The sequence below is a fragment of the Felis catus genome, chromosome B2, assembly GCF_018350175.1.
Source record: "Felis catus isolate Fca126 chromosome B2, F.catus_Fca126_mat1.0, whole genome shotgun sequence".
NCBI lineage: Eukaryota > Metazoa > Chordata > Mammalia > Carnivora > Felidae > Felis > Felis catus.
The window spans coordinates 4,018,858-4,046,517 of record NC_058372.1 but is presented as its reverse complement, the minus strand read 5'-3'; the positions used below and the strand labels follow the sequence as shown (position 1 = coordinate 4,046,517).

The 27,660-nt window shown below is 46.6% G+C and overlaps 1 protein-coding gene and 1 long non-coding RNA gene across 5 annotated transcripts in view; one reads left to right on the top strand and one right to left on the bottom strand.

The window, feature by feature from the left end:
* The window catches only part of LOC123385270, a 52,291-nt gene that overhangs the window by 8,878 nt on the left and 15,753 nt on the right, over window positions 1-27,660 (bottom strand). The gene's annotated exons all lie outside the window — the stretch shown is intronic.
* SLC17A4 (solute carrier family 17 member 4) lies at window positions 4,344-27,600 on the top strand. 3 transcript variants are annotated; one of them, XM_023253588.2, is made up of 12 exons: window positions 4,348-4,646; window positions 12,306-12,428; window positions 19,471-19,676; window positions 20,171-20,404; window positions 20,501-20,588; window positions 21,074-21,160; window positions 22,607-22,725; window positions 22,848-23,009; window positions 24,852-24,984; window positions 25,065-25,212; window positions 26,040-26,130; window positions 27,065-27,600. In XM_023253588.2, exons 2-12 carry the CDS (start codon window positions 12,341-12,343, stop codon window positions 27,197-27,199), a joined length of 1,491 nt encoding a protein of 496 aa, XP_023109356.1. In that variant the 5' UTR covers window positions 4,348-4,646; window positions 12,306-12,340; the 3' UTR covers window positions 27,200-27,600. The 3 variants fall into 3 exon arrangements, with proteins under 3 accessions (XP_023109357.1, XP_023109356.1, XP_023109355.1); XM_023253587.2 differs by having other exon boundaries at window positions 4,350-4,646; window positions 25,065-25,174; XM_023253589.2 differs by lacking the exon at window positions 19,471-19,676 and having other exon boundaries at window positions 4,344-4,646; window positions 25,065-25,174.

The window sequence follows — 27,660 nt, the reverse complement described above, 5'->3', positions numbered from 1 at the left end:
ACATACTCTCTCCTTCCTCTGCCATGAGACTGGCAGTATTTCCCACGGGGGGGCTGCCCATCAGCCTGGCATGAAGATAATGGGGCCAGGGGATGCTGGCAGTCTACACGTGCTACATGTGCAACGTGAAAAGGAAATAAAACACCCCAGATGGAGGTTTCACTTGGCCCACCACGGCTTAACCACACTCCCGATCAATGCAGAAATTAGCGCAGAGCAGAGGGTGTTACCACATAGTGAAAGCAAAACAAAGCCAAGATGGCACAATTTTTGCCATTGGCTCCAGGGATGGGACGGGGACAAAAAGAGACTGTTATTACGGTTTGAAAGGACAGGTGTCCCTAATTTGCACAATGCTTTCCCTACAATAACTTACAGCTAATTCCCCTATTGACCTTACTAGTTTTGGTGAAGTTTTTGGCAAAATAAACATACATCGTGTGATGCGCTACTGACTACATTTGACAAAGTACTACCAAAAGTGGGGGGGGGGGGGAGACAGAATCAAAAGTAATTGGCTGGTTTACAAACAGGAATGAAAGAAATTGAGAGAAACTAAAAATTCTAGGCTTCCTGAGTGGAAAGAAGCGACTTCTTCCCAACACCAACAGTTAAAGGGAAAATCGAGAAATGATTTCAACAAGAAAGCTCTTTTTAGGCTCAGTCGTGGGCAAATACCAGATCAAGGTGCGACCACCTCACTGTTACAACCGTCTCTCAATGGTCTGAGATAATGTCCCGTGAGACACTTTAGTTAACGAAATGGCTCAAGAAAATGAAATTAAAGTGATGGCTTTCCTACTGAAGCCTGATAGGCTCAATGTATCCAAAATCCAGAGGTGGGAAGGGTAGGGAAGGAGGAGAAAGAGAGAGACTGAGAATGAACTCTCGAGAGGTAGGTGTGGCTACTGATACAAGTAAGCAAACAGATAAGAAGGTGATGAACATCCTGAGTTGTGTAATACCGGAGAGCTACCAATCTGAATAAAAGAGGCTACAGGAGGCTGTGACTCATCAAAGGTTCAAAGGTCACTTGGGGTCCTCCCACTTTTTGTACTGTCAGAGGTCGGCCAAGAAATCTGCTTGGTTTGCAAGGACTCTTCAAATGTGGCCAAAGCGGATGGCAGAGAGGGAAGATGCCCCCAGAGGGTGGAGCCATGAGCCTTGAAGAAAGTTCTGAGGGCACTGCCGTACTCACCATGGGGTACAGGACCCCCTTTGGAGACTCCTGTCCGTCTCCTGTGTGATTTCTGATTTCAGTAGCACCTACTGTGTGTTCCCCTATTAGCAGTTGCCTTGTCTGTGTTCTAGCCTCACACACTGGGTGTGTGTAGGGAAGACATCTTGTTAATACATGGGTTTCTGGAACAAGAGAGGTCACGTTCCAACTGATGAGATAATGCCATGAAAACACTGACCGTCAGGCCTGGTGCTCTGGTTCACTGGGACTTGAGAGCTGGCTATCAAGCTGGCTATGTTTTGTGTGCAGAAAGGAGCATTAATGGAAGACAGTTTAACAGAAGCCTAGACTGTGTTAAACTGTATTAGTGTTCAAAAACATTCCCTGGAGGGACGCCTGGGTGGCTCAGGTGGTTGCATGTCTGACTCTTCAATTCAGCTCAGGTCATGATCCTGCAGTCCTGAGATCGAGTCCCATATGGAGCCCATGTTCAGTGTGGAGCCTGCTTGGGATTCTCTCTCTCTCTCTCTCTCTCTCTCTCTCTCTCTCAGAAAGAAAGAAAGAAAGAAAGAAAGAAAGAAAGAAAGAAAGAAAGAGAAAGAAAGAAAGAAAGAAAGAGAAAGAAAGAAAGAAAGAGAGAGAGAGAGAGAGAGAGAGAGAGAGAGAGAGAAAGAAAGAAAGAAAGAAAGAAAGAAAGAAAGAAAGAAAGAAAGAAAGAAAGAAAGAAAGAAAGAAAGAAAGAAAAATTTCCCTGGCCCTCCTTTGGGACGAGTTATACTTCTCTATCTCCGTTCTGTCAATTTTGGCCATAGGACTTGTTTTTCCCCAAGAAATTTGAGTGGAATTGACATCTAGGCAAAACTTTTAATCCAGCACCCCGGTCACCACGATTTCTCTTTTGGTTCTGCCATGAGACCATTCATGTTCCAGACAACGCCTCATTCATCAGATGGGTCCTAGAGTTATGGTAACATGATGCACAGCTACAGCCAACACACAATGGACATGAACTGCAAACATCACATCAGCCTTTGTTGTTAAAAGCAGCTGAGATTTGGGGGTCATTTCATACCTCATTCTAATCCAGCTTGTGGTCTTCCCATAGGGCTACACCTCCAGAGCTCACATCTACAGCCAAGACAGGAAAAGAAGGGGGAAAAAAAAGATGAGGCACAGGCTTACTTTTTTAATCCATCAATGGCCAGAAATGTGTATTTCCAAGGAAAGCACAAAGAGGAGGATTTTGTTTTTATAGCCATTAACAGTAGAGAGGAAAGCTAGGACACAGAAATTAGAAACTCTACTTGTAAGTAGTAATCTTTCTTTTTCCTTCTTTCTTCTTTCTTTCTTTCTTTCTTTCTTTCTTTCTTTCTTTCTTTCTTTCTTTCTTTCAAAATTTATTTATTTTGAGAAAAAGAAGGGGGAGGGGCAGAGAGGGAGAGAGAGAGAATCCCATACTGACAGTGCGGAGCCAGACATGGGGCTTGAACTCAGGACCTGTGAGATCATGACCTGAGCTGAAATCAAGAGGTGGACGCTTAACCAGCTGAGCCACCCAGGTGCCCCTAAGTAGTAATTTTTGTAATTTATTAGAAGTAAAAGTAATTTAAGTAAAATTCTATGCTCAAATCTAGTCTTCTCCGACCCTCGTGCTGCTATTCACTTTCCAGAGTTCTCAGCCAACTTTTCCATGCATCCTGCCCATATCACAGAAATACATTCCTGGTTTTTGAACCTACTTCTTTAGATTTGTGTTTGGAGTTGTTTTCTTCAAACTTTTTTTTCTTTTAATAATCTTTTGGGATTACTATCCAAACATCACATTAGAGGTTTCTTAGAAGAAATATTTTCAAGTGTTTTATGTTTTCAATAACATCATAAAACATGTGAAATCAACTTGGGGATTTCGGCATTTTGGAAGGAGGAACTATAAGTGCAAAGGCCCTGAGGCAGGAAAGAGCTCCACGGGGAAGGCAAAGGGAGAGTGGATGGAGCAGAGGTCAGCAAGTGACCTGATAAGTGACACCTGCAAGAGACTGAATTTGGCCCATTTTGTCTTAATTTCACGGAGAAAACTCTGGAAAACTTTAAACCAGTAAGTAGTGTTATGATATTTACAGTTTCAACATTATGCCTGCTGCGTGGAGATGCACTAAAAGAGAGGAGAAGCTGTGGGCCAGGTAAGAGTCTGTTCTACTTACTCGGAAGACAGGCAATTGCGTGAGAAATGGAGGAAACGACTAGTGATGGTATTTGGAAACGTCTGAAGGTAGAGCCGACGGAACATGCTGGTGGAGTGAAGGCTCACTACCGAGGGGAAGAGCAGACTAATTAAGAAAGACTCTGAGGTTTGGGGCAAGATTAGGTGGGAAAATGGTAATGCCCCCCCCCCCCCCCGCCAGGGTAGGGGGAGATGGAGAGGGTCCCGGAGTCGTTCTTGTGGTCATGTTAAGACCGAGGCACCTCCTGGATACTCAAGGAGAGATGAGGGCAGCTGAAGAGGTCAAGTTCTGAGCTGAGGGAAGAGGTCAGAGGAAGGGCATGTAAGAAAGGAGACCGGGCTCATCTCGGGAGTGAGCCTGAACACAGAAGAAATTCAAGGACGCCAGCCTGGGCGTACCAACAAGGGAGGTTAGAGAAAACATGAGAACCTGCTAAAAAGATTCAGGAGCAGCAACCAATGAGGCACAAGGAAAATCAGGTCCAGCTCACCGGTGACAATCAAGTGAAACAATCCAGGCAAGAAGCAGGTGAGGAAAGCTGTCGGGCTTATCAGACAAAACCTAGGGACTGGCCACTGGATCTGCCAGCATGGAAGTCACTGATGGCTTCACCAAGGGCTTTCTCATCTCGACTGGGCTCGAGAATGAACTGGACACAAGGGAACAGAACACAGGTCTGGGCGCAGCTTCTGAGATGTTCTGCTGCCAAAGGGAGCGGAATCACAGGCGGTTAATTTTCACAGAAAGCCCAGTGGTCTCTGTGCCAACAGCTATAATCATAAAGCCACAAGGCATTTGAGTCAACCGCGGTGGATACTACGTGTCCGCTCTGTCGAAAGCCTCGTTCTGACAAACGGTCCTGGTGGAGACAGGGCTCAAAGGGGACGGGGACACACCCCATCCTGCTGAAGAACAGAATGAACACCCCTGGAAATGGGGGGCATGGGGTGTCAGGACCCTACAGAGAAGGAACGCGGATTCTGATGGGAAGATTGGGGAAGACAGGAGGGACCTTGCTGGCTGCGAAGCATGAAGACGATTTAAGGAGTCTGGTCTACTTGTCAATTGACCAATTAAAGTTAAAGATTAAACCACTGACCCAGTAAAATCTTCCCACCGGGGAGCTTACAGGCTAACGGTTTTGAGGTAATCATTTACCACATGGGGATTTAAGGCACTGGAGAAAATGCTGAAAAACTTGGAGGCATTTTTTGGAAAGAAATGAGGACCCTGCACTCTCTCAGGTTAGTCTTCAGTCTTTCCCCTCAACATTCTGCTTTTGAGGGGATGGGGGTGGGTCTTTTTCTCATTTGCTATTTTGGGGTAGAGGCTGTGGGGTAGTGAAGAGAACTCCTCTTTCCTAAGATAATTCTGCAAAGTGACAGAGAACATCACCTTTTCCTAGTAGAAGCAAGAGCTCCAGAACCCCAGGGAATAAAGCTTTAGGGAACAAAATCATCCAAAACAATAGCTGCAGAAAGAGGGGCGCCGGGGGGGCTCAGTCGGTTAAGCGTCTGCCTCGAGCTCAGGTCATGATCTCGCGGTTCGTGGGTTCAAGCCCAGCGTCGGGCTCTGTGCTGACAGCTGGGAGCCTGGAGCCTGCTTGGGGTTCTGTGTCTCCCTTTCTCTCTGCCCCTCTCCCGCTCAGTCTCTTTCTCTCCTTCAAAAATAAATAAACATTAAAAAAAATTAAGTAGCTGCAGAAAGAGAGAGAGAGAGTCTGAACTATCTGAAGCACATGGAGGTGAACCAGCAACTTTAAACTATGCTTTAAGGGTGACTATTACCCAAATACTGGGACTAGACTGGATACCTGCAGCTTAAGAGTCATCTACTGGGCTAATTTTTGTGCAATGCATTAATAATAATAATAATAATAATAATAATAAAGCACTGATCACATCTATGGTGAGATAAAAATGCGAAAGCTGAATTCTGAAAAGGAAGATTTTATCAGGGCTAAAAGATCAAATTAATCAAAACAGACAAGACGCCTCCAATGAATTTATGCATGGAGAGAAGTAAAACAAAATGGAATCCATGACGTTGGGAAGTAGTTATTGGGTGAAGATTTGGGGGCAGGGGACTCTGATTTGGGAGCTGTAAATATGAGTCCCAAGCTGCTTCATGTACGGAGAAAATGTTCAGTGCTGAGGCCAGGTATAAAAACATGTGAGTTTCTAGCAGCTGAGCTGGGGACCTGAAGGAGGAGTCTCACTCCCCGGGGAGCTCACGAAGAAGACAGGGGTTCGTGCAAAGGGAAGAGACACAGAATCAGCGCTGGCCGGGGCAACGGCCAACGGAGAGAAGAATGACGCGCTCAGCATCCTTGCGGGTTGTTCCTCATGTACTTAGTCTGATTAAATAGGGAAGAGGGATGACCTTCAAGTTTATATCTCACCCGGGCCCCCGGGCCCAAGCTACAGATTCACAGACGCAGTGCCGGCCAGGCCATCTTCTCTTCTCGGTCTAAAGGCATCTCGAACCCAACAGTCCAAAATGAAACTCTTATTTTCCTTCTGGAAACCCGCTTCCTTCCCGCTCGCTGCTCCCTTTCCCATCTCTACGGAGCACAACGCCACTCCCTCATTTGTTCAAGCCATACATCTAGAAATTTCCAACGATCGGCCCCATTCTCTCCTCCCCTCCCCACCTCGTCAGCAATTCTTGTTGGCTTTAACTCCAAAACAGCCCCACAAGCAGCCTCGCCCAGACATCAATGCTTGCGCAGGCTACCACTGCCTCTGCCCAAGCTCCCGGTCTTGTCCCTTAGAGACCATGCATCACTCCGCAGCCAAGTGAATCCCGTCCCCTTCCTCAAGTTGCAGGACCCCACGTGGCATGGCCCCCGCCCACCAGTTAGGTCTCCCTTGCCACATGAACCTGCTCGCTCCCTCTGCACCGGACCTGGACGAACCTGCCGCTTCCTTGCCCGGAACGCTCTTGCTCAGGGCTACTTTCTTCTCACCCCTCCCACCGCAGCGCACATGGAACTTTCCATACAACCTGGTAAAGCACTTGCCCTCTTCTTGCTAGTTACCCAGTGGCTGTCACTGTGACCCTCAGCTTCTTCATAGCAAATGCCATTCTCGGGTTTTTCTTTCTCTTTTTTTTGAAAGTTTATTTCTTTTGAGAGAGAAAGAGGGCATAAGCAGGGGAGGGACACAGAGGGAGAGAGAGGGAATCCCAAGCAGGCTCTGCACTGTCATCCCGGAGCCCGACTCGGGGCTCGAACCCACGAACTGCGAGATCATGACCTGCGCCGAAACCAAGCGTTGGACGCTCGACCGACTGGGCCCCCCAGGTGCCCCAAGGTTTTTCTCCTCCGGGGCGCCTCTCCTGGCGGCCCAGCTGGAGTTGACAAGGCAGTCTAAGCTGGCAGTGGAGGACGAGGGCAGGACACATCTGATGGAGGGCAAGGGACGCCACCGGGGACGACGCGGGAGGCACCGCTGTCGGTTATTAGAAAACCTGGCAAGTGCCTCCGTCCTAGCAAGTACATAGAGGGGGCATCTCATGAGAACGAAGCCCTTTGGCCACAAATGCAAGAGAAAGGTCTAAGGACGCATAACATTCCATTCGCCGGTTCAACAAACATTTGCCAAATCAATGAAGGAACTAGCAGTCAGTGACCTCTCAGGAGAGTCCTCACAGGGGCTGACCGTTGGGAAAAAGCGTTAGTCTGAAAGCCTTGGATCCCTGTGACAGATACTATCCTTGCAGCTCAACCAACTGCCCTACAGGTGGGCCGACGCGATACACAAATGACGTCTACAGCAACGCATCCCTTCGTTTGACGGGACCGCTCCCAGGGCCACCAGAGCCACGCACAGTACAAAGTCCGCTGGCTGTCTTCAGCTTTCATATAATCGCCTGTTATAACTAAGAGGTCCGGTCTGATGGGAAGCACAGGCCTCCAGACTTTATCTCACAGTACAGCGTCTCCCTACGCAGATAAAGGGGGCTAAGCGTCCACTTGTCGTGCTGAGCACCGAGTCAGGTGGAGAACTTTCGGGTCGTTCTATTGGACGCCCCGAACGAACATGACGCCGTGCGTTACCTACACTTTTAAACACCAGATCTTCTCCCTGTCTCCAGCTTGGACCTTGGCGGGGTGGGGGGGGTGGCGGTGGCGGGGTCATGTGGCTTGGCTTCTCATTCCCTTTCTCGGGCAGCTCCTGGCCTCACCCTGCTAAGGCTTCTGATCTTTCCAGGGCTGGTGGTTAGGGAGCCGGGGAGGCGGCTGGTAAGAGGCGGGAAGCGATTTGGGACGGAGACTCTCGTGGCCTGGCCCTGGTGTTCTCGGGGCTTGGGAGGGTGGTCGATGCGGAGTCCTTCAGAGAGCTCCCCACTGGGGACACCCTTACCACGCCTCTGTCAGCTGCTGGGCCTCCTGCGGCCCATCCGCCTCTTCTGGGGTCACGTGGCCCCTCTAGACAGTTCTCTGGCGCAGGATTTACTGTCGGCTGGAGCCCTCCCGAGTCGTCCACATCTGGCTCAGAAGGAGCCTGCGCTCTCTGCCCGGGGCTCTTTGCACCTGCTGCCGGGACAGCTTTGGGTGCCCGACGGCTCGGCTGGCGGGGGCTCTTGCTCTGCTCTGCGCAGCCTCCTGCCCTTGGATTGAGGCAGATGTCGCTCGCCAGCCCCTTCTCTCTCTCACTCGCAGGCACACAGCCAAACCTCCAGCGGACACAGGTCAAGGTCTCTGGACAGCCCCCTGGCAGGCAGCTTCTATCATCTGACACAAAGGGGAGGGCGCCTCCCGCAACTCCCTCTCTCACGGAGGCAGGGTGAATGAGTGACAGACCAAACCAGCAGCTTTCTCTCGAGAAACTCTCTCTCAGCTTCTACATCTCAGCAGTTTGGGCCCTTGAAGTGCCCTCGAAGTGGGCTCAACAGCCTCCTTCTCGGTCCCAGATGCTGGTCTCCTACCACTTGGGAATGGAGGCCACACTCATTGTGGTGTTCTCAAAATAGTCTGGGTTCAGTCGCATCGAGTACAAGTCCCATTTTTTAATTAATTAATTAATTAATTAATTAATTAATTAAAGTTTATTCTGAGAGAGAGAGAGAGAGAGAGAGAGAGAGAGAGAGAGAGAGAACGAGTGAGGGAGGGGCAGAGAGGGGGACAGAGGACCCGAAGTGGGCTCTGTGCTGACAAGCCTGATGCGGGGCTCGAACCCACGAGCCATGAGATCGTGACCTGACCTGAAGTTGGACACTTAACTGACTGAGCCACCTGGGTGCCCCGAGTAAGAGTCCCACCTTAACATCCAGGCGTGCACACACACAACACACACACATGCAGGCGCGTGCGCGCAAATCCGTGCACAATCTGTGAAGGGATCCGTCAGGATGAAAGATTCCCAAGCTCCAGACACTGTGACCAGCTCTTATGACAGTTGTGCTGTTGCTGCCGTTTTAGATGTATTTTTGAATCACAGTAATCATTCATAAATATAGCATTGTTGTAGTTCATTCAACACCACAGATCACAGTTGAGTTCCCTGGTGCCCATTCTTCCCGAGGGAAGGACCACAGTTACTGTATTATTGTAGCTTAATTTTAAAACCAGAGCTCAGGACAACGTAGATGACAGCTGTCACTGTCTCCGTATTAGGATTTTTCTGTTCATAGTTTTCTGCTCCCTTACAAACACACAAACTACACAATGTAACGTTATATTTATGTACGCTTCCCTTGTTTTATTTCCATGGTACTTCTTGTTCTGTAACTTGCTTTCTCCTTGTTTTTTTCAAGTTTTTATTTTAATTCCAGTTAGTTAACATGCAGTGTCACACTAGCTGCAAATGTACAATATGGTGATTCGACAATTCTGCATCCAGCGCTCATCTCGACGGGTGCCCTCTTTAATCCCCATCACGTGTTTCCCCCTCCCCCACCCCACCTCCCCTCTGGTGACCATCAGTGTGTTCTCTACAGTTAAGTCTGTTCCTTGATTGGTCTCTCTCTCATTCTCTATCATTTTTGCCCCTCTGCCTGTTTATTTTGTTTCTTCGGTTCCACCTATGAGTGAGATCATATGGGATTTGTCGTTCTCTGACTTATTTCGCTTGGCATTATACTCTCTAGCTCCATCCACATCATTGTAAATGGCAAGACTGCATTCGTGTTATGGCTCAGTGATAGTCCATCGTATGCGTATATCACTTCTTCTTTATCCATTCATCCATCGATGGACACCTGGGCTGCTTCCATATCTTGGCTACTGTAAATAAGGCTGCAATAAACATCGGGGTGCATGTATCCCTTGGAATTTACAACTTGCTTTTTTCACTTAATATGTCTTTTCTTTTTCTTTTTTTTTTAAAGTTTATTTATTCTGAGAGAGAGACAGAGAGAGAGAGAGAGAGAGAGGCAGAAAGAGAATCCCAAGCAGACTCCACACTGTCAGAGCACAGCTCGATGCAGGGCTCGAACTCACGAACTCATGAGATCGTGACCTGAGCTGAAATCAAGAGTCAGATGCTTAACCAACTGAGCCACCCAGGCGCTCCTTAATATGCCTTTTCAATCTTTATATACTTACGTGAAGAGATTTTATGAATTCTTTTCGATGACTGTATAGTATTCCAAAAAATATGTGCTTTACTTAATTACTTAAATATTAATGACCTTTAATTAGCTGCTAATTTTTCACTTCTCCAAATATTGCTACAAAGACGGTCTTGGGACATACTTTCGTGTGGCTGTGCGTAGTACTCTCTGGTAGACGCCATGAAGCACCAATATCAAGTGGAAAGATGCACCGATTCCCACAAATAGCTTATCTCCCTACACTGTTGCCTAAACTCAGCGATAAGTCTTTTAAATATTTATGGAAGCAAATGGGTAAGAAATAACAAGATCTGGTTTTTTTTTTTTTCAACGTTTTTTATTTATTTTTGGGACAGAGAGAGACAGAGCATGAACGGGGGAGGGGCAGAGAGAGAGGGAGACACAGAATCGGAAACAGGCTCCAGGCTCTGAGCCATCAGCCCAGAGCCCGACGCGGGGCTCGAACCCACGGACCGCGAGATCGTGACCTGGCTGAAGTCGGACGCTTAACCGACTCCGCCACCCAGGCGCCCCAAGATCTGGTTCTTCTAATGTCCATGTCTTTGACAGTAAGGCAGGGTGTATTTTCCCGTATCTGTTCGTCATCTGTTTATGTATTGTCCTGGTAGTTAACACACTCTTCACCCACTTTCTGATACTTTGTCTTTTTTTTTGATGATCTTGAAGTTTAAAAAACCCCACTCTCTTATCTGATATCATACTGTAATTAATTTCTACCTTCTCATCCCTGCTAATGACCTCTTATGGCATCTATCGCTATGGATAGTTTCATGCTTTTTTGCATCCCACGGGATCCTTATGATTAGATGTAGGTGTAGCTGGGTGTAGCTTTAACTTCATTTCTCGGGCTTCAGACTCATTGTGATTCCTGAATCTGAGGAATATTGTTTCATCCGTTCTGGAAAAGCCTTGATCATTATTTCTTAAAGTACTGCCTCTCCTCAAGTCTCTTCCTTTTCCTCTCCTAGAAGTCTCATTCGACATATTCTGCACCTTTTCATTCTCTTCTCCAGACCCCCTAATGTTGCTATCATACCTCATGATCTCCCTGAGCTTTATTCTGTATCATTCACATAGCTCTACCTTTTATTTCACTCATTCAGTCTTTTAGATACGTCTAGTCACTTAGTTTCCTATTTTAATGCCTAAGTTTGCCATTCAGATTTCAAGTAGTGTCTTTCTTAAATCTTCCTGTTCTGTTGGGTGTCTTCTATGTTTTAGAGACTATCCTGTATTTCTCCACTTGTTTTAAGCACGCTTATATAATGCGTTTATCAGTGTATTTTACCCTTGGAAGATCTCGGCAATTTGATCTGGTCATGTGTTGAGTCCGAGGGTTTGCTTTGGATGGTTGCTTCTGTGACTGTTTATAATTTTGGATCTCCATATTAAGTGGAGCTTCACCTTCAGTAATTCCATGTGATCTGTGTTGAGGACATCAGCCTGGGCCCAGTTCTTAGAGGAGATGTTCAGCTGAGAAAGAGTTCTCAGACAATGAAAACTGTGTAAATTCCAACCCCCAACTCTCCATGATACAGTTGTGAATTTTCAGAATTTCCAGGAGAGGCTCTTTATTTTCAAACCAGAGCTCAGGACAGCATAAAGTTGTCATTGGCTCGCTGTTGCAAGGGACAGAAGCTCTTTAACTCAGTTTTGAACTCCTTCAAGGGCTCTGGTTCTGTAATAGGATCTCCACTACAATCGCCTTCCTGGCAAGAAGATAAAGGTCTAAGGCTCTATCCCTCATCCCCAGGGACCTCAAGATCCCGCGTCATGGAAGCCGATGCTGGCTCCTCACCCCAGTCCCAGGGTCACTGAAGAGTTAGCTCATACTGCAAACTTTTCATTACATCCATGGGGATATCTCTTGCTATCTTTGGAGCTACGTCTTTAAAAAGATGTTTGCCATATTTCGTCTGGTATCTCTAGATGCTTGTAATAGACAGTTTTTTGGGTAATTTAATCCACTGGAATCTTCTAGATGAAATTTCAAAGACTGTCAAGTTTTAACATCCAGTTGATTCCTATATCCATTGAGAGACACGGGAACACAGAACTGGAAAGAATGTTATGACCCATTAAGGCAACCCATACCGGACCCTTCATTTTTGAGACGCAGAGACTAACACCAGGGTAACTGTGACCTTTCCAAGGCCATACATTTGCCTACTGATAGAGTCTGGACAACACATCAGGTCTCCTGAACCCTGGTCTAGCACCTTTCCCACCAAATATTTCCTCCTCCTTCTTAGAATTGGGGCACTGTCATGTGTGATGTTGGACACGTGTCACCCTGTATTTGCTTTTGTGTTCTTTTATTTCAGGAGGTGAACACCAGTCCTGGGAGAAGACAACCAAAATGTCTACCAGAGCAGAAGCTGAGGCAATGGGACATATTTCCAGTGATGGCAATTTCAATATGGCTCAAGCGCAAACCTCCAGGAAAGGTAAGTTCACGTACTTGGATCTGTGTCACCTTGACTTCCCTGTTGGTGATACACAGCGTCTTCTTGCTACCACCAATTGCCAAGGACTCCAGACAGCTATAAAGCATTTTTTACTGAGAAGTATTTCACTTCTTGCAAGAAACCTTGAAGGTACATAGGACAGGTAGGTATCAAGACATGATTTACAGATAAATAAAAATTCAGAACAGATGCTAAGTAGAAAACATGGAGACGAGTCTTGGTTTTTCTGATTCTAAACTGAGGAGCATCCCACTAGATCTCTCTGCCCATATAGATCCACACCTGCCTCAAAGAGAGAAGGCTTTTCCTTTCCACCGTACCCGAGAAGTCACTTTCCGTCTTCCATGTTGTCTAAAGCATGACCAAGAGCTTCTCACTCAGAAGAACTGTTGAACACCTTATTTTACTCTAGATTTCTAATGACTCAAGAGCTGTGTGATTCATTAATTTTCTTACGGACATAAGCTTTTCATAAGATAATGTCTTTGAGGGAGTGCCTGGGTGGCTCAGTGGGTTAAGCTCTATGCTTGATCTCGGCTCAGGTCACGATCTCACGGTTTGTGAGTTCGAGCCCCACCTCGGGCTCTGCACTGATGGCAAAGAGCCTGCTTGGAATTCTGTCTCTCCCTCTCTCTGCCCCTCCCCACGTGTGTGCCCACACTCTCTCTCTCTTGCTCTCAAAATACATAAACAAACTTAAAAAGAAGACAATGCTTTTGAAAAGTAAAGCACTAACCAATATGGGATGCTTCACAATACTCAACATTTTGGCCAGGGTGTCTGCTGGGAAGTGGGCATATCTGAAGGACAAGAGGATTCTCTGCATCTTACCCATCGAAGACGAAATCAGGACAGGTGCCTTCTCATACCCCATCTACAGTTAACTATGAGCCACTTGACCTGGAATGAATACTATTCCATTGCCTAGCTTCCTCATCTGCAAAATGGGAGAGCTCGACTCTTGCATCCCTAAGACCTCATCCACTTCTAAACACTTAAGAGTCTAGAGGACAATACCCTCGGCCAAATTCTCCTATCCTAACTCTCTCTCGCCAACATCAGAAATATAAAGAACTTGTGTATAAACATTTCCCACGTTTGCAATCCTGATTTTGCCATGTATGAGCTGTGTGACCTTAGGGAAGTTACTTGAACTTTGTGTGTTTCCGTTTCCTTATCTGTAAAGACAAAATAATAGTGTGTACCTCACATCACAATTTAACGAGGATTAAATTAGTTATAATGTGTAACCCATTTAGAACAATGCCTGGCACACAGTCAACACTACATAAACTTTATACAGAGTTGATGATCATCAGCTCTCACACAGTGTTCCTGGCTCAGCCCACTTTTTGGCAGTGGTGACACTCATAGCCGACCTTCCTGGTTTCTTCTACAGTCTCCTAGGACATCCGCCCTACCATTTTGCTTAGTCCTCTGCTGAGGACTAATAATAATGCATCACTCTGATGACCACGTGCAGCCCTGAGTGGGTGATTTTCAAGGGGACAACCAAACGTCACAGGCAGAAATCCCACGTCTACCATCAACGACCCTCATACATGGGCCTGTAGCTGCCTCATGGCATCATGGCTTCTCACCGTCCACCCTTCCAAACCTTGCCAGAACGCCCTCCTTGTTGGAATCCTGTTCGCATGGTAGATTGAGGGCTGCCATTTTCAGGTATCTGTCTCTCTGTTACTGTGGAGAACTTGGCAAGGCAAGGATGGAGTGAGAATCTTCACAAACAGCATCAGGCATAGCTTCCTTCCTCCCCATCGAGAGCCCACGTGGAAAGAGCCCCAGCCCATGGAAAGAATGTCACTCAAAGGCCAGTCTACAATCACATCCCTTTCTGAAAGTCACAGAAATAAACAAGCACACCACTTGAGAAAGTATCTCCATCTAGGTTAAAACTAGGGAACTGTTCCGGGGTGCCTGGATGGCTCAGCCTGGGTGCCTGGGTGGCTCAGACGTCCAACGTCAGCTCACATCATGATCTCACAGTGCTGACAGCTCAGAGCCTGGAGCCTGCTTCAGATTCTGTGTCTCCCTCTCTCTCTGCCCTTCCCCCACTCACGCGCGCTCTCTCTCTCTCTCTCTCTCAAAAATAAATAAGCATTAAAAACAAATCTAAAAAAAACCCACAAAACTAAGGAACTATTCCTACCACACACTATAAAAGCTAAGACTTGTGGATTGCTTTAATACATTCTGGATGATATTGAGAGAGGATGTCAAGAGCTGACCAAACTCTCGTCCTTGGAGCATGGTACAGTGACACAGAAAGACAGGGGGACACTGAAGCCTTGGCTCATGCTTCCTAGCTCTGAACGGCAGTGTCTAGAGGCCAGTAGACCACCAGCAGCAGGGTGAGTCTGCAGCGCTGGGATATGGGGTGAAGCTCCCATGGGCCCCCATCCTGATGTCTACCCCTCCACAGCTCACCCATCTTTCTAAACACTGGCATCTTAGCATCTCGAGCCAGTACAACAGACCAAGGGAAAACATGTGTGATGGCAGAAATTAACTGGGACATTTGGGAGACTTGTCCTCAAAATCTACCAGGTCATCGCAAAATTAAAATGGAAGAGTCGTGGGGCACCTGGGGGCTCGGTCGGTTAGGTGTTTGACTTCGGCTCAGGTCATGATCTCACAGTTCATGGGTTCGAGCCCCGTGTCGGGCTCTGTGCCGACAGCTGGGCGCCTGGAGCCTGCTTCGGATTCTGCCCCCCTCTTGCTCTGCTCCTCCCCGTCTCTGCTCTCTCCCTCTCTCTCAAATATAAATAAACATTTTAAAAAAAATGTTTTTAATGGAAGAGGAGTTACTTCCCTTGGACTGGTGAAAGAAATGTAAGATGCCATCCTCCCACTCACACACGCACTGTTACCATCACATGACAACGGGGCCTCAGACCACAAAGGTGGCCCATTGCAAAGGTTTCAACACACGGGCACGAAATCACAAATGATTGACCCCTATGGCCCAAGACTGCAGAGACGAAGCACAAGGGACCCATGTGAATACTTTAGCACAGAAAGGAATAAAAAGAAATGTATCAGATAAAAGAGCGATCGTCGCATAATGAGGGCATGCTGTGAGCCAGACACTGTTCTGAGCACTTTATACGGATTAATTCACTGACTCCTTGCAACAACCCTTCAAGGAAGGTGTTACTAGCATCGTCACCATTGTACAGGAGCCAGAATTCAAGCACAGAGGAAGAAAGATTTAAGTCATCAAGGCACAAAGAGGCGTCATCTGGATTTCAACCCCAGCGGTCTGATTGCTAACCATTATATCACACTGCTGTGCTGATTTTATCTGGGGACACTGAGGGCTGTTTTCATTCCTAATTTCAGTTCTCAAGAATAAGAAGAAGCTTAGACAGTAGGAAGCAAATCAACAGAAGAATGTGAAGGAAGAACCCCACGTAGATGTGAAAGGAAACTGAAGAGGAAAATACATTACTTCAGAGTTAAAAAGGAATTAGCAGCAGCAAGGAAAGAAATCATCACTACAGAAAATCGAATCAGTGACACAGAGCCAAGGCTTAAAAAAGTCACGGAGGACACAGAGGGGTAGGGTAGCAAGTCAAGTGGATCAAAAAATGATCGGCAGGAAGAAGGGAAGACAATGAAGATTGTCTTAAAAGAGATGAAAGCAACTTCATTACGCATCCAGTTCACTGAGTCTACAACTTCAAGGAAAGTACATGGAAAAACAGAACAGACAACTCAAATGTAGAAAAAGTGAACGCGAATCACGAAGGAAATCGCGATGAAATCTACGTACAAGAGCTGATCCTTTGAGAGCAGATGCCGTTCGCCGCAGTGAAACAATTCATAACTCAGATCGATCAGGCAGAGAGATTCAACATAACTGATGGTGGGGACAAAGGAGACGAGGCATTTAAAATACATAAGGTGTTAGTTACAGGGAAAGCAGATAATATCCATACTTTCTATGAAAATAGAATTTATCAATTTGCATTAAGAAAACTCGTTCATGTCAAAAAACCATGTAAGAAGTGAAGCAAGTTGTTGAAAAGTTAACCCTTTTAAAACAAAGTAGATCTTGGTGGTTTCGCTAGAAAAATTTGGTGAGATTTTATGGAACAGGAAATGTCTATGTATCCAGGGCTGAAGAAATAACAAATATTTACGTAGATGCTACACCTTAAGGGTAGTTCCTCACTGCTTCAGTGTGGACTGTGTGTGTGACTTCTTCCAGAGGACAGTCTGGAAAGGGAGAACACAGGGGTAACTTCCCAGTGGAGAAACCTGACACTACCTCAAACCAGGTGATTCAAGGCTAATATCAGCAGTGATAAGTCATGTTGATAGTATGGACCCTCGATGCGTGAAGAGAATGGCAGCCTTCCTCTCAAACACACGTTGCCTTAGTCCAGTCATGAAAACATATCAGACAAATCCCAGTCGAGGGACGTTCTATACACTATCTGACCACTGCTCTTCAAGATCCTGAAGGTCATCAGAAAAGAAAGTCTGAGAAACTGTCATAGCCATACGTATGCCGAGGACATGTGATGATTAAATGTACTATGCTATCCTGAATGCAATTCTGGAACAGAACACAGACATCAGGTAAAAACCAAGAAGTCTGAATAAAGTGTAGACTTTAGCTAATAACAACACATCACAGTAGGTCCATCAAGTGTGACAAATGCACCAGAGCAATAGAAGATGTTTGTCACAGGAGCCCCGGGGTGACTCAGTTGAGCACTGACTCTTGATTTCGGCTCAGGTCATGATCTCAGGGTCATGGGATTGAGCCCCACGTCAGGCTTTGCGCTCAGCATGGAGCCTGCTTAAGATTTTTTTCTCTCTCATTCTAAAAAAAAAAAAAAAAAAAAGTTCGCAAAAGAGGAAAATGGGTGTGAGGTGTACAGAAATTCAGTAATTTTGTTAAGTCTAAAACTGTTCTAAAATAAAAAGTATATTAAGACAAAACAAAATGGCTCTTCACCTAAAATACTTCAGGTCACAGGTTGAGATGGAAAGCCTAAAACTAACTTTCTTTATAAAACTAGCAGGTCAAAAATTACACCCCCACAATTATCCACAGTAACATTCACCCAAATTCAATTATATATGCTAACGTAAAATTCTAGCCAAAATATTTGCAAAATAAGTCATGTGTTTTCATTAAAACATCCTATTAGGAAGAGATCAATTCAAGAAAGTAAGGAGAGCCAAATGCTATTAATAAATAATTATAATGAACTTACATAAACTCAATTCTCACTCAGGACCTTGAGGTAGGTTCTATCATTAGCCCCATTTTACAGGTGGAATACTGAGGCTACAGATAGTTCAGGAACTTGCCCGGGAGCACACAGCTGTTACTAGAGCAGATCTGGGTATCCCGACTGTATGATTCAAATACATTTCATAAAACTCATGCAGTCACATAAAAGTAATAAGAAACAGGACCAGGATAGCTTCATGCAATGAAAGGACAAGTCCCACCAGCCTACTTAACAGTGTGATGTGTGAAACATTCCCCAGAAATCCAGATAGGACAGGAGTGGCCGCTCTCTCTGCTTCTATTTAACAGTTTAGAAACTGCCAGTGAATAGATTACCCAAGAGAATGAAATAAATGGTAAACATGACAACCATAATCACCTATTTTTTTCTATTATTAGTACTTAACACGTACATAGGATTGGTTTTCTGCTCTCAACTCAAAGGAGGAAAATGTGAGAATGATAGGGAAAAGAAAGGACTGCTCTGGAAACAATAAAAAGTACGTTAAGAAACCTGAGTGGGACGTAAACTGAAGAGAGCTGTAAAATCTCACCCTGGACCAGAGAAAAAGACTTGAATCCCCAGGGAGCCATCGCTACGTTGACTAAGAGCAGACATGCTACACGAGTGGCCATCCCTCTCAATCTGATCTGCCCTATCTATATGATGTTCTCAAAACGCCAACGTCAATTCCTGTGGATGGGGGAGGGGAGAGTCTCAACTAAATGCCCCCTGAGTTACACCTGGTGATCTGTCTGTCCACCCCTGGAACCCACCAGGAGGATCCCCACACAGCAGGAGATGGGGCTGGCCATCCGGAGCGTGTTTGCCAGGAGCCAGGAAAGGGGGCACCCACGTGCCTTGAGGACAGGGTTACATATCGTATCTCTGAGATTTCTCTACAGGGCCAGCCGATGGATCCTTCTAGCTGCTGCCAAACTAATGCATCTGGACTCAACCCCAGGGACAGCCCCAGAGCCCCCATGGATCACTGGCACATTTTACGCGAGCCTCAATTATAGTTTCGAGATGAAGTTACATGCTTCTGACATCCGACCTAGCCTACCTTTCAAATTTCGTCTCCTCCCTTCCCCTTCCCCTAACTCGTTAATCAGCCGAGTTCCCTGGTAACAGGGTGGGGCACGTGGGAGTCATTTCCAAAAACTCCTGCTCTTACTATCTGTATCCCATCAACCACGGCTTCTAGCCAGTTCTTTGTCCAATCTCACTTCTTCTTAAATGTTTATTTTTGAGAGAGAGAGAGAGAGAGAGAGAGAGAGAGAAAGAGAGAGGCAGGAGTGGGGGACAGAGGATCTGAAGTAGGCTCCGTGCTGATAGCACAGAGCCCCATGAGGGGCTCGAACTCACGAACTGTGAGATCATCATCTGAGCCAAAGTCGGATGCTCAACTGACTGAGACCCCCAGGCACCCCCCAATCCCACTTCTTTCCAGCCTCTCTCATGAGCTCATCCCAGAGCCGTCAGGAAAACTTTCCTAACACTTGCTCTGGCCAGTTCCACACCTTCTTCAAGTCTCCGCTCAAGTAATGGTTCTGAGGAGGTTCCTGACCCCCTCACCCCCTGGGGGGCGAGGAGGGACAGGTGTCCACCAGACACCTACAGAGGAACCCCTGCTCTCTCTCTGTTTCTGCCTCACAGACAGACTGCAATCTTCTCCCCTTTCCAGACTTACGAAAGGCGGGAGAAAAGCACCCCAATGATAAGACTTTCTGTGCCCCCCACCTCAGGCTTTTGTTCAGTCCGACACGGGCTGGCCCTCATCGTGCATCTCTGCAATTTTTCGATTTTCACCCAACAAATGAACCTGAGCATAGCCATCCCAGCTATGGTGAACAACACAGCCCTGGCTGGCCCATCCAACACCTCCACAGAGAGGCCTCCCACCGCCCCCCAGGACAGCTGGAGTGAAACTCTAAAAGAATTTAAGCCAATGGTAAGTTTAATGAGACTCTGCACTGTTCGACCTAAAGGGTTATTTACTTATTAAGCACCTACTATGTTCGACGAAGTGTATTACACACAAACATACTGTATCGCTAAGCAGGTTATATCTCTACTTGTGTCTAACGCTGCAACCAGGGACTAAGCACGCAGGATATCATTCTACTTGTTAGCGGACATTTTTCCCCTACAAGGATGAAAACCACCACACACACAATTAAGTTCCACAGATTTATGTTACTTTTGCTTTCTTCCTTCGCAGATTTTAAAAATCACCTTGCCTAGCATAGCATGCTTTTTCTTTGTAGCCTGTCTTTAAGGGATCTCTTAGGTCTTGGTTGGTCGTTAACTGTGTAACCAGGGAAACTGTGTAAAGGCCAAGAGTACCTTGGGCATATGCTTGGGTTTTCCTAATGAACTTGGCAGACTGGAGGCACTGGAGAGAGGTGGCCAAAGATAAACAGTGAGATTCTCTTTGTCACCCAGGCCCCTACGTATGACTGGAGTCCTGACATGCAGGGGATCATTCTCAGCTCTCTCAACTATGGCTCCTTCTTGGCTCCAATCCCTATTGGCTACATGTCTGGAATATATGGAGCGAAGTACTTGGTTGGTGTTGGTCTGTTTCTTTCCTCGGTCTTGACCTTCTTCATCCCACTGGCAGCTGATGCTGGAGTGGCCTTCCTCGTTGTCATTCGGATAGTTCAAGGCATAACCCAGGTACCAAGATGCTTTCTAAGTAAGTATAAGTGGAATACGGATAGGTTCCCAAATGACCTCAGATAGCCAAGAATGGGACTTTTTTTTTTTTTCCAGGGTATGGTATTAACAAGTCAGTATACAATTTGGGTCAAGTGGGCTCCCCCACTGGAAAAGAGTCAGCTCATCAACATTGCCATATCAGGTAATGGATGCCTTAAATTCTCAGCTGATATGCACTAAGAGTACTCTACAATGACCTATGGACAGAAGCCAAGACTTTGTAGTCCAACTACCCTGTCTCCTTGCTCTCAAGCACTACTACCCTGCAGTATCTTTTTTCAAATCATAACTGGTTGCCAACTGCGTACCAACCACGGTTGTAAATGCTTTGCACATGTAAATGTCATTTTAGCCTTGGAACAATCTTACAATTCAGCTGTACATCATTATTTCCATTTCACACAGAAGGGAATCTGAGATACAAACAGACTAGTCCAACATCCAACTTGTCCAACTTGTCCAACATCACACAGCTCCTGAGTGAAGGAGCGGGATTTGAACCAAGGTAGTCTGGATCGCCGCTCATAACTTTAATCACTGTGCAACTCAGCTCTGGGAAGGGGTCAGTCTGGAGGAAGCACACAGAGTCCCAAGCCTGACTCACACATCCTCACATCTTCTGCTCAGGGCAACTGCTGGGATCCTTCATCATTTTCCTCATCGGTGGTTTCCTGTGCCAGACCATAGGGTGGCCTTATATCTTCTATATCTTTGGTGAGTGGGGGCTTTTCATATCTTGGGATTTTGTATCACAACAGAGAATGCTGGGCATGATTTTCGTGATGTGAGTCATCTATGGTTAACCAAATCCTGATAGATAGGAATATTTGTATAACTAAAGTGGATAATGCTCACAGATAACCACGTTATGAATCTCGCAAAATGACATTTAAATCTCAGTAGCCTGAATGTGGAGCTAGAAAAACCAATGACTTTACAGGCATCATAACAGTCCATCCTGCTTCTAGACCGAACCCACAAAGAACCCCAGAGAGGTTTCTATTATAAGATGTTGGAAATGTTATCTTGGTGGGATTATGTTTTTAGTTACGTTTATTTAATTCATCTTTTAAAATTCTCCTACTATCACAACCAGAAAATTATGAGACTGTGACCTAACCACAAAATGCCAACTGGCATAGAGAATCAACCAGTAGAACCTGCAGGACAGGGCAGACCATGTGAGGCTCAAGAGTGGCTGTACTGCCCTCAGAGAAGCTGCAGAAGCTTCCAAAGACACACGGACGATTCCAGAAGCAATATTCTACTACTTCAAAATACTGCCTTCCCCCTCGCCCTGGTTGGGATCTGCTGGGCTGCTCTCAGCTAATGCTTGTGTTTGGCTTTTTAAAACGTTCTCTGAAACCCCACCTGTAAACCGTGTGATTCTTGTAAGATCACTGAGCCCCAAGGGTGCTTCTGTTCGAGGAGAAGACTCTTAGATCAAGGGTGCCTGTACCATCAGGTCCATATATTCACTAGAAAAAATATATATTCACTAGTGTGTGAAGATTGGTTATGATAGCTTGTCAACCTCCAAAGGCTTTGTCATAGACACTTCAAAGGGCAGGTTACAAAAATGACTCAAGCAATGAGAGGCTAACTCTGCTCAAGATTTTCAGAAATAGTAAGCAGTACCTACAAAGCAGGAACTCAGTACAGTATTTGTGGACTTCCTCCGTTCTCGATGTATGACAGCGGTCATTTTTGTATCTGCTCCTCCCTACTTGGTTTCAAGTTCCTTGATGGCAAAATTGTACCTTTGTACTTACTCTTCTATTCTCAAAACCAAGCAGAATGCCTGTATGGTATTTCTACACTCTATGGTAACTCCTCACAGTGCCTTTGTGGAAAAATGTGTAAAAGACAAGCTAGCAAGTAAAAAGAGCCATCGAGACTTTAAGACCCTAAAAGAGAAAATGTTAAGATCAATTTTATTTCCACTCAACACTCATCAGGCCGGGTTGTCCAACGGTGTCATCATGTATGTGTAAGTGGTGGGGAAGCACCCTCCACCAATGACAGGGCCACGCAGGAGGGTGTGGATGTAGGGAGGAGTGGAATCTTGGGGACAGTCATTCTGTCAACCACAGCAATCCTCTCAGTGTGGTGTCAAACTGAAACAACTCGCAACCAGGGCTAACCGGACCCTCTTCCTAGGTGGAATTGGCTGTGCCTGTTCTTTTCTCTGGTTTCCTCTTTTTTATGACGACCCCATAAATCATCCGTTTATCAGCACTGGTGAGAAGGAATACATCATGCGTTCACTGGCTCAGCAGGTGCACTTTTGAACTTCTCTGCCATTTCCCTGGGTCCGTCTGGGTGGCTCACGGGTGGGGAGGGCATCAGCACAAAGCTCTTGTCTTCTGATGGCAGGGTATTGAGAGACGCTTTCTTCCAGGACTCTTCACCAGCCTGGTCTCTGCCCATTAAGGCTATGGTCAGATCCCTACCACTTTGGGCCATTTTAATCTTTCATTTCACTGAATTCTGGAGTTTTTATATTTTTATGGACTACACACCAACATACTTCAGCACCATACTTCAAGCTAACCTCAGAGACGTAAGTACAGAGAAAGCCCATTCTGTTCTCCTGTTTAAATGCTTTGTTACGTAAATCTCTGTCCCGCTCACGGCCACAACATCCAAGGAAGTGAGCCTGGGACTTTTGTGTAGGAAATGCAACCCTGTTCACTTGAATTCTGATTCATCTCACTGTGACCTACGGCTTTTTGGGGAAGGCTGGTATGGTTCTAAGTAAGCCTGACGTTCAGAGGATGTCGTAATTCTTAAGGGACCTATGTCCCTTATGTTACGTTCAAAACGATCAACATTTGCAAACAAGGCACCCTGCTGGCAGCACAAACAATAAAGGGGTAACAAAATAAGTTCTGCCTCGGAGAAGAAGGCTCCACGGGGAGGCTTAACAACAAATGCTGAAGACGAGGGATTATTAACAGGACATAAAGTTCCAAATAAGCCTTCTGCCAGAAACTTAAAGGTAACGTTCTTTAACAGATGTTTTTTATTCAAGTATGACACATAAAGAGAAAAGTGCACATGTGTCCAGCTCTCTGTTCACAAAATGAACAGATGCTGAGATAGTCTGGCAGGAGCCTTTCAATTCCTATAACATGGAGGCCTTTTTGTAAAAAATGTTTTTATTTTTGAGAGACAGAGAGAGACAGAGCGCAAGCAGGGGAGGGGCAGAGAGAGAGGGAGACACAGAATCTGAATCAGGCTCCAGGCTCTGAACTGTCAGCACAGAGCCCTATGCAGGGCTCGAACTCACGAACTGCAACATGGTGACCTGAGCCGACGTTGGATGCTTAACCGACTGAGCCACACAGGTGCCCCTGAAATACATTTTTTTTTTAAGTTTACTTATTTATTTGGAGAGAGAGAGTGTGCATGTGCACAAGTGGGGGAGGAGCAGAAAGGGGGGGGGGACAGAGAGAGAGAGAGAGAGAGAGAGAGAGAGAGAGAGAGAGAGACTCCCAAGCAGGTTCCACACTGTCAGCACAGAGCCCGATGCGGGGCTCGAACTCACGAACTGGGAGATCATGACCTGATCCGAAGTCGGACCCTTAACCGACTGAGCCACCCAGGTGCCCTGCATAAACGTTTACAGCTATTGTCAAATTGCCCCCACAGGACACTGGTAATATTTGCAAGTACCTGATTACCTACAGCATCACCATTTATCACGTCAAAAAAACTGTTGGATTTTTGCTAGTTTGATCCATGAAAAATGGCATTCTGACAGCTTTTTGTTTGTGTTTTACTTTGAGGTCAGATATCTTTTAATAGGTTCAGGAGTCACTTATTTTTCCATCCCTGTAAACTGTTCCTATCCTTTGTCTATTTTTCTATTGGGTTTTGTTCTTTTTAAAACCTATTTCCAGGTGACCTTTACACGTAAAGAGAACATTAATTTTTTTTTTCAAATTGAACTACATGCATGTTTTTCCTCAGGCACTGGAATTGGGTTGGCTCAGTCCAGTAACATGAAATTTGTATTAAAGATGATAATGTATATAAAGAAAAGCTAAGACATTAAAAAAATTAAAAAAAAAAAAAGCGGGGGGGGAAGCGCCTGGGTGGCTCAGTCGGTTAAGCATCCAACTTCGGCTTGGGTCACGATTTCGCAGTTCGTGGGTTCGAGCCCCATGTCGGGCTCTGTGCCGACAGCTTGGAGCCCAGAGCCTGCTTCAGATTCTGTATCTCGCTCTCTCTCTGCCCCTCTCCTGTTCCCACTCTGTCTCCTCCTCTCTCTCAAAAATAAACAAACATTTAAAAAAAGAAAAAAGAAAAAGAAAAGCTACAGATGTGGACAAGCCACCTTGTCAATCTGTGTCGCGGTGTGGGAAGTGAGGCACGCTGCTCACTTCTCTCTGGTCCTCAGAGTGGGATCCTCACATCCCTGCTGGTGGTGGCTGCCTTTATCTGCACTATCTTCGGAGGTCTATTGGCAGATTTCCTTCTCTCCAGAAAACTCCTCCGACTCATGAGCATCAGGAAACTGTTCACCGCCATAGGTAAGGACGAAGGGGACGGGGATGGATGCGGGAGGCTCAGGACATTTGCTTTACTTCTCTCTGTGCCTGTCCCGCTGCAGGGGTTCTCGTCCCATCTGTAGCCCTCGTGTCCCTGCACTGGACCAGATCCAGCCTGAGCGCCACCATGGCCTTGTTGGCACTGTCTTTCACCACCACCACTTTCTGCCAAGTAGGCGCTTTTGTTAACTTCTTGGACATCGCTCCTCGGTAGGAACCCCTCGGCCTCATCCTCCCAGAAGCTCAGTTCAGGCCCAACGGCCCTAAACTCGCTCTGACGCACCAGTTAGATGCCAGCAATACATGTGACAGCTCACAGGAGATGTTAGTGACAGCCCTACGTGCAAATAATTCCTGGAAGGGACCCAAGGCTAGTCAGCCCCTGGGAACTTAGTTTTCCAAGGGGAGAACAGGGGGAGGCAGTGGCCACACTCACTGCTCAACCAGGGGTGGAGGTGGAGGGGGGGACTCACACCAAGCTCTCTGTCAGGAAACGCTGCAGTCACACAGGGGTGGATCCCTGGAGGGCCCATAAGGCTCACATAAAGCTTTTAAAGAGATCAAGCTTGAAGAAAGGGATAGCAAGCGAAACACGGGCCTCTCCTAGAGGTGGTGTGGAAGATGGCTGGGACTTCCACCTGTAGCTCCCGGGACCCTTTCCCGGTCACAACACATGCCAGTTTTAGACACCTAACCACCATGACACAAGGGAGAGGCTTTGGTCTCGCCCAGTGAGGCATCTTTTTTACCCCAAGACAGGGCCGCAGGATCAGGTTCCTGAGAGACTGAGAGAACACACAAACGTGGTGCAAACCATCCATCTGGATGTTTTGTATCCACCATGTTGACCGGTTCGTACAGCTTGCCCTGGGGAGTCTCAGACCCTCACACGGGCTTCTACTGATCACCAGTCAGCATGTTTCACTCAGCTTGGACCAAGGGTCAGCCCCAGGCACCCCCAGAGATGAGCACAGGGTTGCAGCAAGTAAGCAGAGATTAAGGGTTTGCTTACGCTGGAACATTCTTTTCTGTCTCAGGTACACTGGCTTTCTCAGAGGACTATCACAAGTCTTTGCTCACGCATCGGGAGCCATTTCTTCCACTCTTGCTGGATTTATAATGAATCAGGTGAGGTCAAACGCTCTGGTGAAAATATGCGTAAGAGAAACCCGTAGAGGTCACTCAGCAGAAGTCAGGCTGAAGACATTTTTGTCCCCTCCTCAACGTGGCTCAACTTAAAGCTCTAGAGTCCTGAGCCCCCTCGTGATCTAACCCCCTCGTGATCTAACCCTAGGCTCAACTCATGCTGGGCAATTACCATGTTGAGGGTGTGGAGTGATGAAGAATGCGCAGTTTTGAGAGTTTAGGCTTTAAGAATCCTTAGAAGATGAGCCTTTCATGCTCATCATCAAAATTTCTAGCAACATTCACGGCACCGCTTGCCACGTATACAGTGGCCAACCGTTCTGGTGTGCCTGTGATTGAGGGGCTTCCCTTCCAGTCGCTGACCAACAGCGGTTTTTAATATGGATATTCTCAAACTGAATTTGTTTCCCTTGTTATGCCTTCATTCATTCATCCATTCATTAATTCAACATTAGCACATGCCGCGCACTGTTTCAGGGAATAAAGCAAACAGAAGTCCCTGCTCTGGTGAAGCTTGTTGTGGCCGACAAAAAACTAATGATATAAGTAAAACATACAGCGTATGGAACAGTGGCCAAGTGCTCAGAGAAGAATAACACAGGAGAGGAGAACAGGGCACATCAGAAGGGGCGGGACTGCAGTTTTAAAAAGGGTGGTTGTGGAAGGACTCACTGGAAAGTAACATTTAAGTAAAGACTAGAAGCAGACAAGGGAGCCAAATGGCTATCTGGGGGGAGGAATGTTCCAGCAGAGGGAGAGGCCAGGGCACAGGAAATGACTTGTGTCTCCTAGGACAGACCAGGAAGCCCACAGAGGCGGGGGTGGGGGTGGGGAGGAGGACACGTGCCAGAGCCTTCCTGACTCGGAGGGCCAAGGGCTAGGAGACCGCTGACAATTTGTTGCCTCCTGCTTCCAGGATTCCGAGTTTGGCTGGAGAAATGTCTTCTTGATTTCAGCTTCTGTGAACGTATCAGGCCTGGTCTTCTACCTGATCTTCGGGCAAGCAGAGGTCCAAGACTGGGCCACAGAGCAGACACTCACTCATTTCTGAGCAAACCGGACGCCCGAGATCCTAATGCTCAGCCATTCATTGTTTGCCCTCGTGGGCATTCCCTCTTAAGCACCTGCTTGACTGGTTAGCCATTCAATTTGAATTGACTTTGTTTCCAGTAATTTCTCAGAGACCTCGGCTGTGTAGGACTGAAGGTTCCACTCGTGGATCGTTCAGGGGCGGGTAGGGAAAGGCTCGTTATTTAACTGTGAGCTCCTGAAAGCATTGGTGTATCTGCATTTCTAGCGTTCTGCACTCTTTCCTCTATTATCGCAACATAAGAAAAAATATGTAATTGCGGAGGTGCCTGCGTGGCTCAGTCGGTTGAACGTCCGACTTCGGCCCAGGTCATGATCTCACACTTCGTGAGTTCGAGCCCCACGTCGGGCTCTGTGCTGACAGCTCAGAGCCTGGAGCCTGCTTGGGATTCGGTGTCTCCCTCTCTCTCTGCCCCTCCCCAG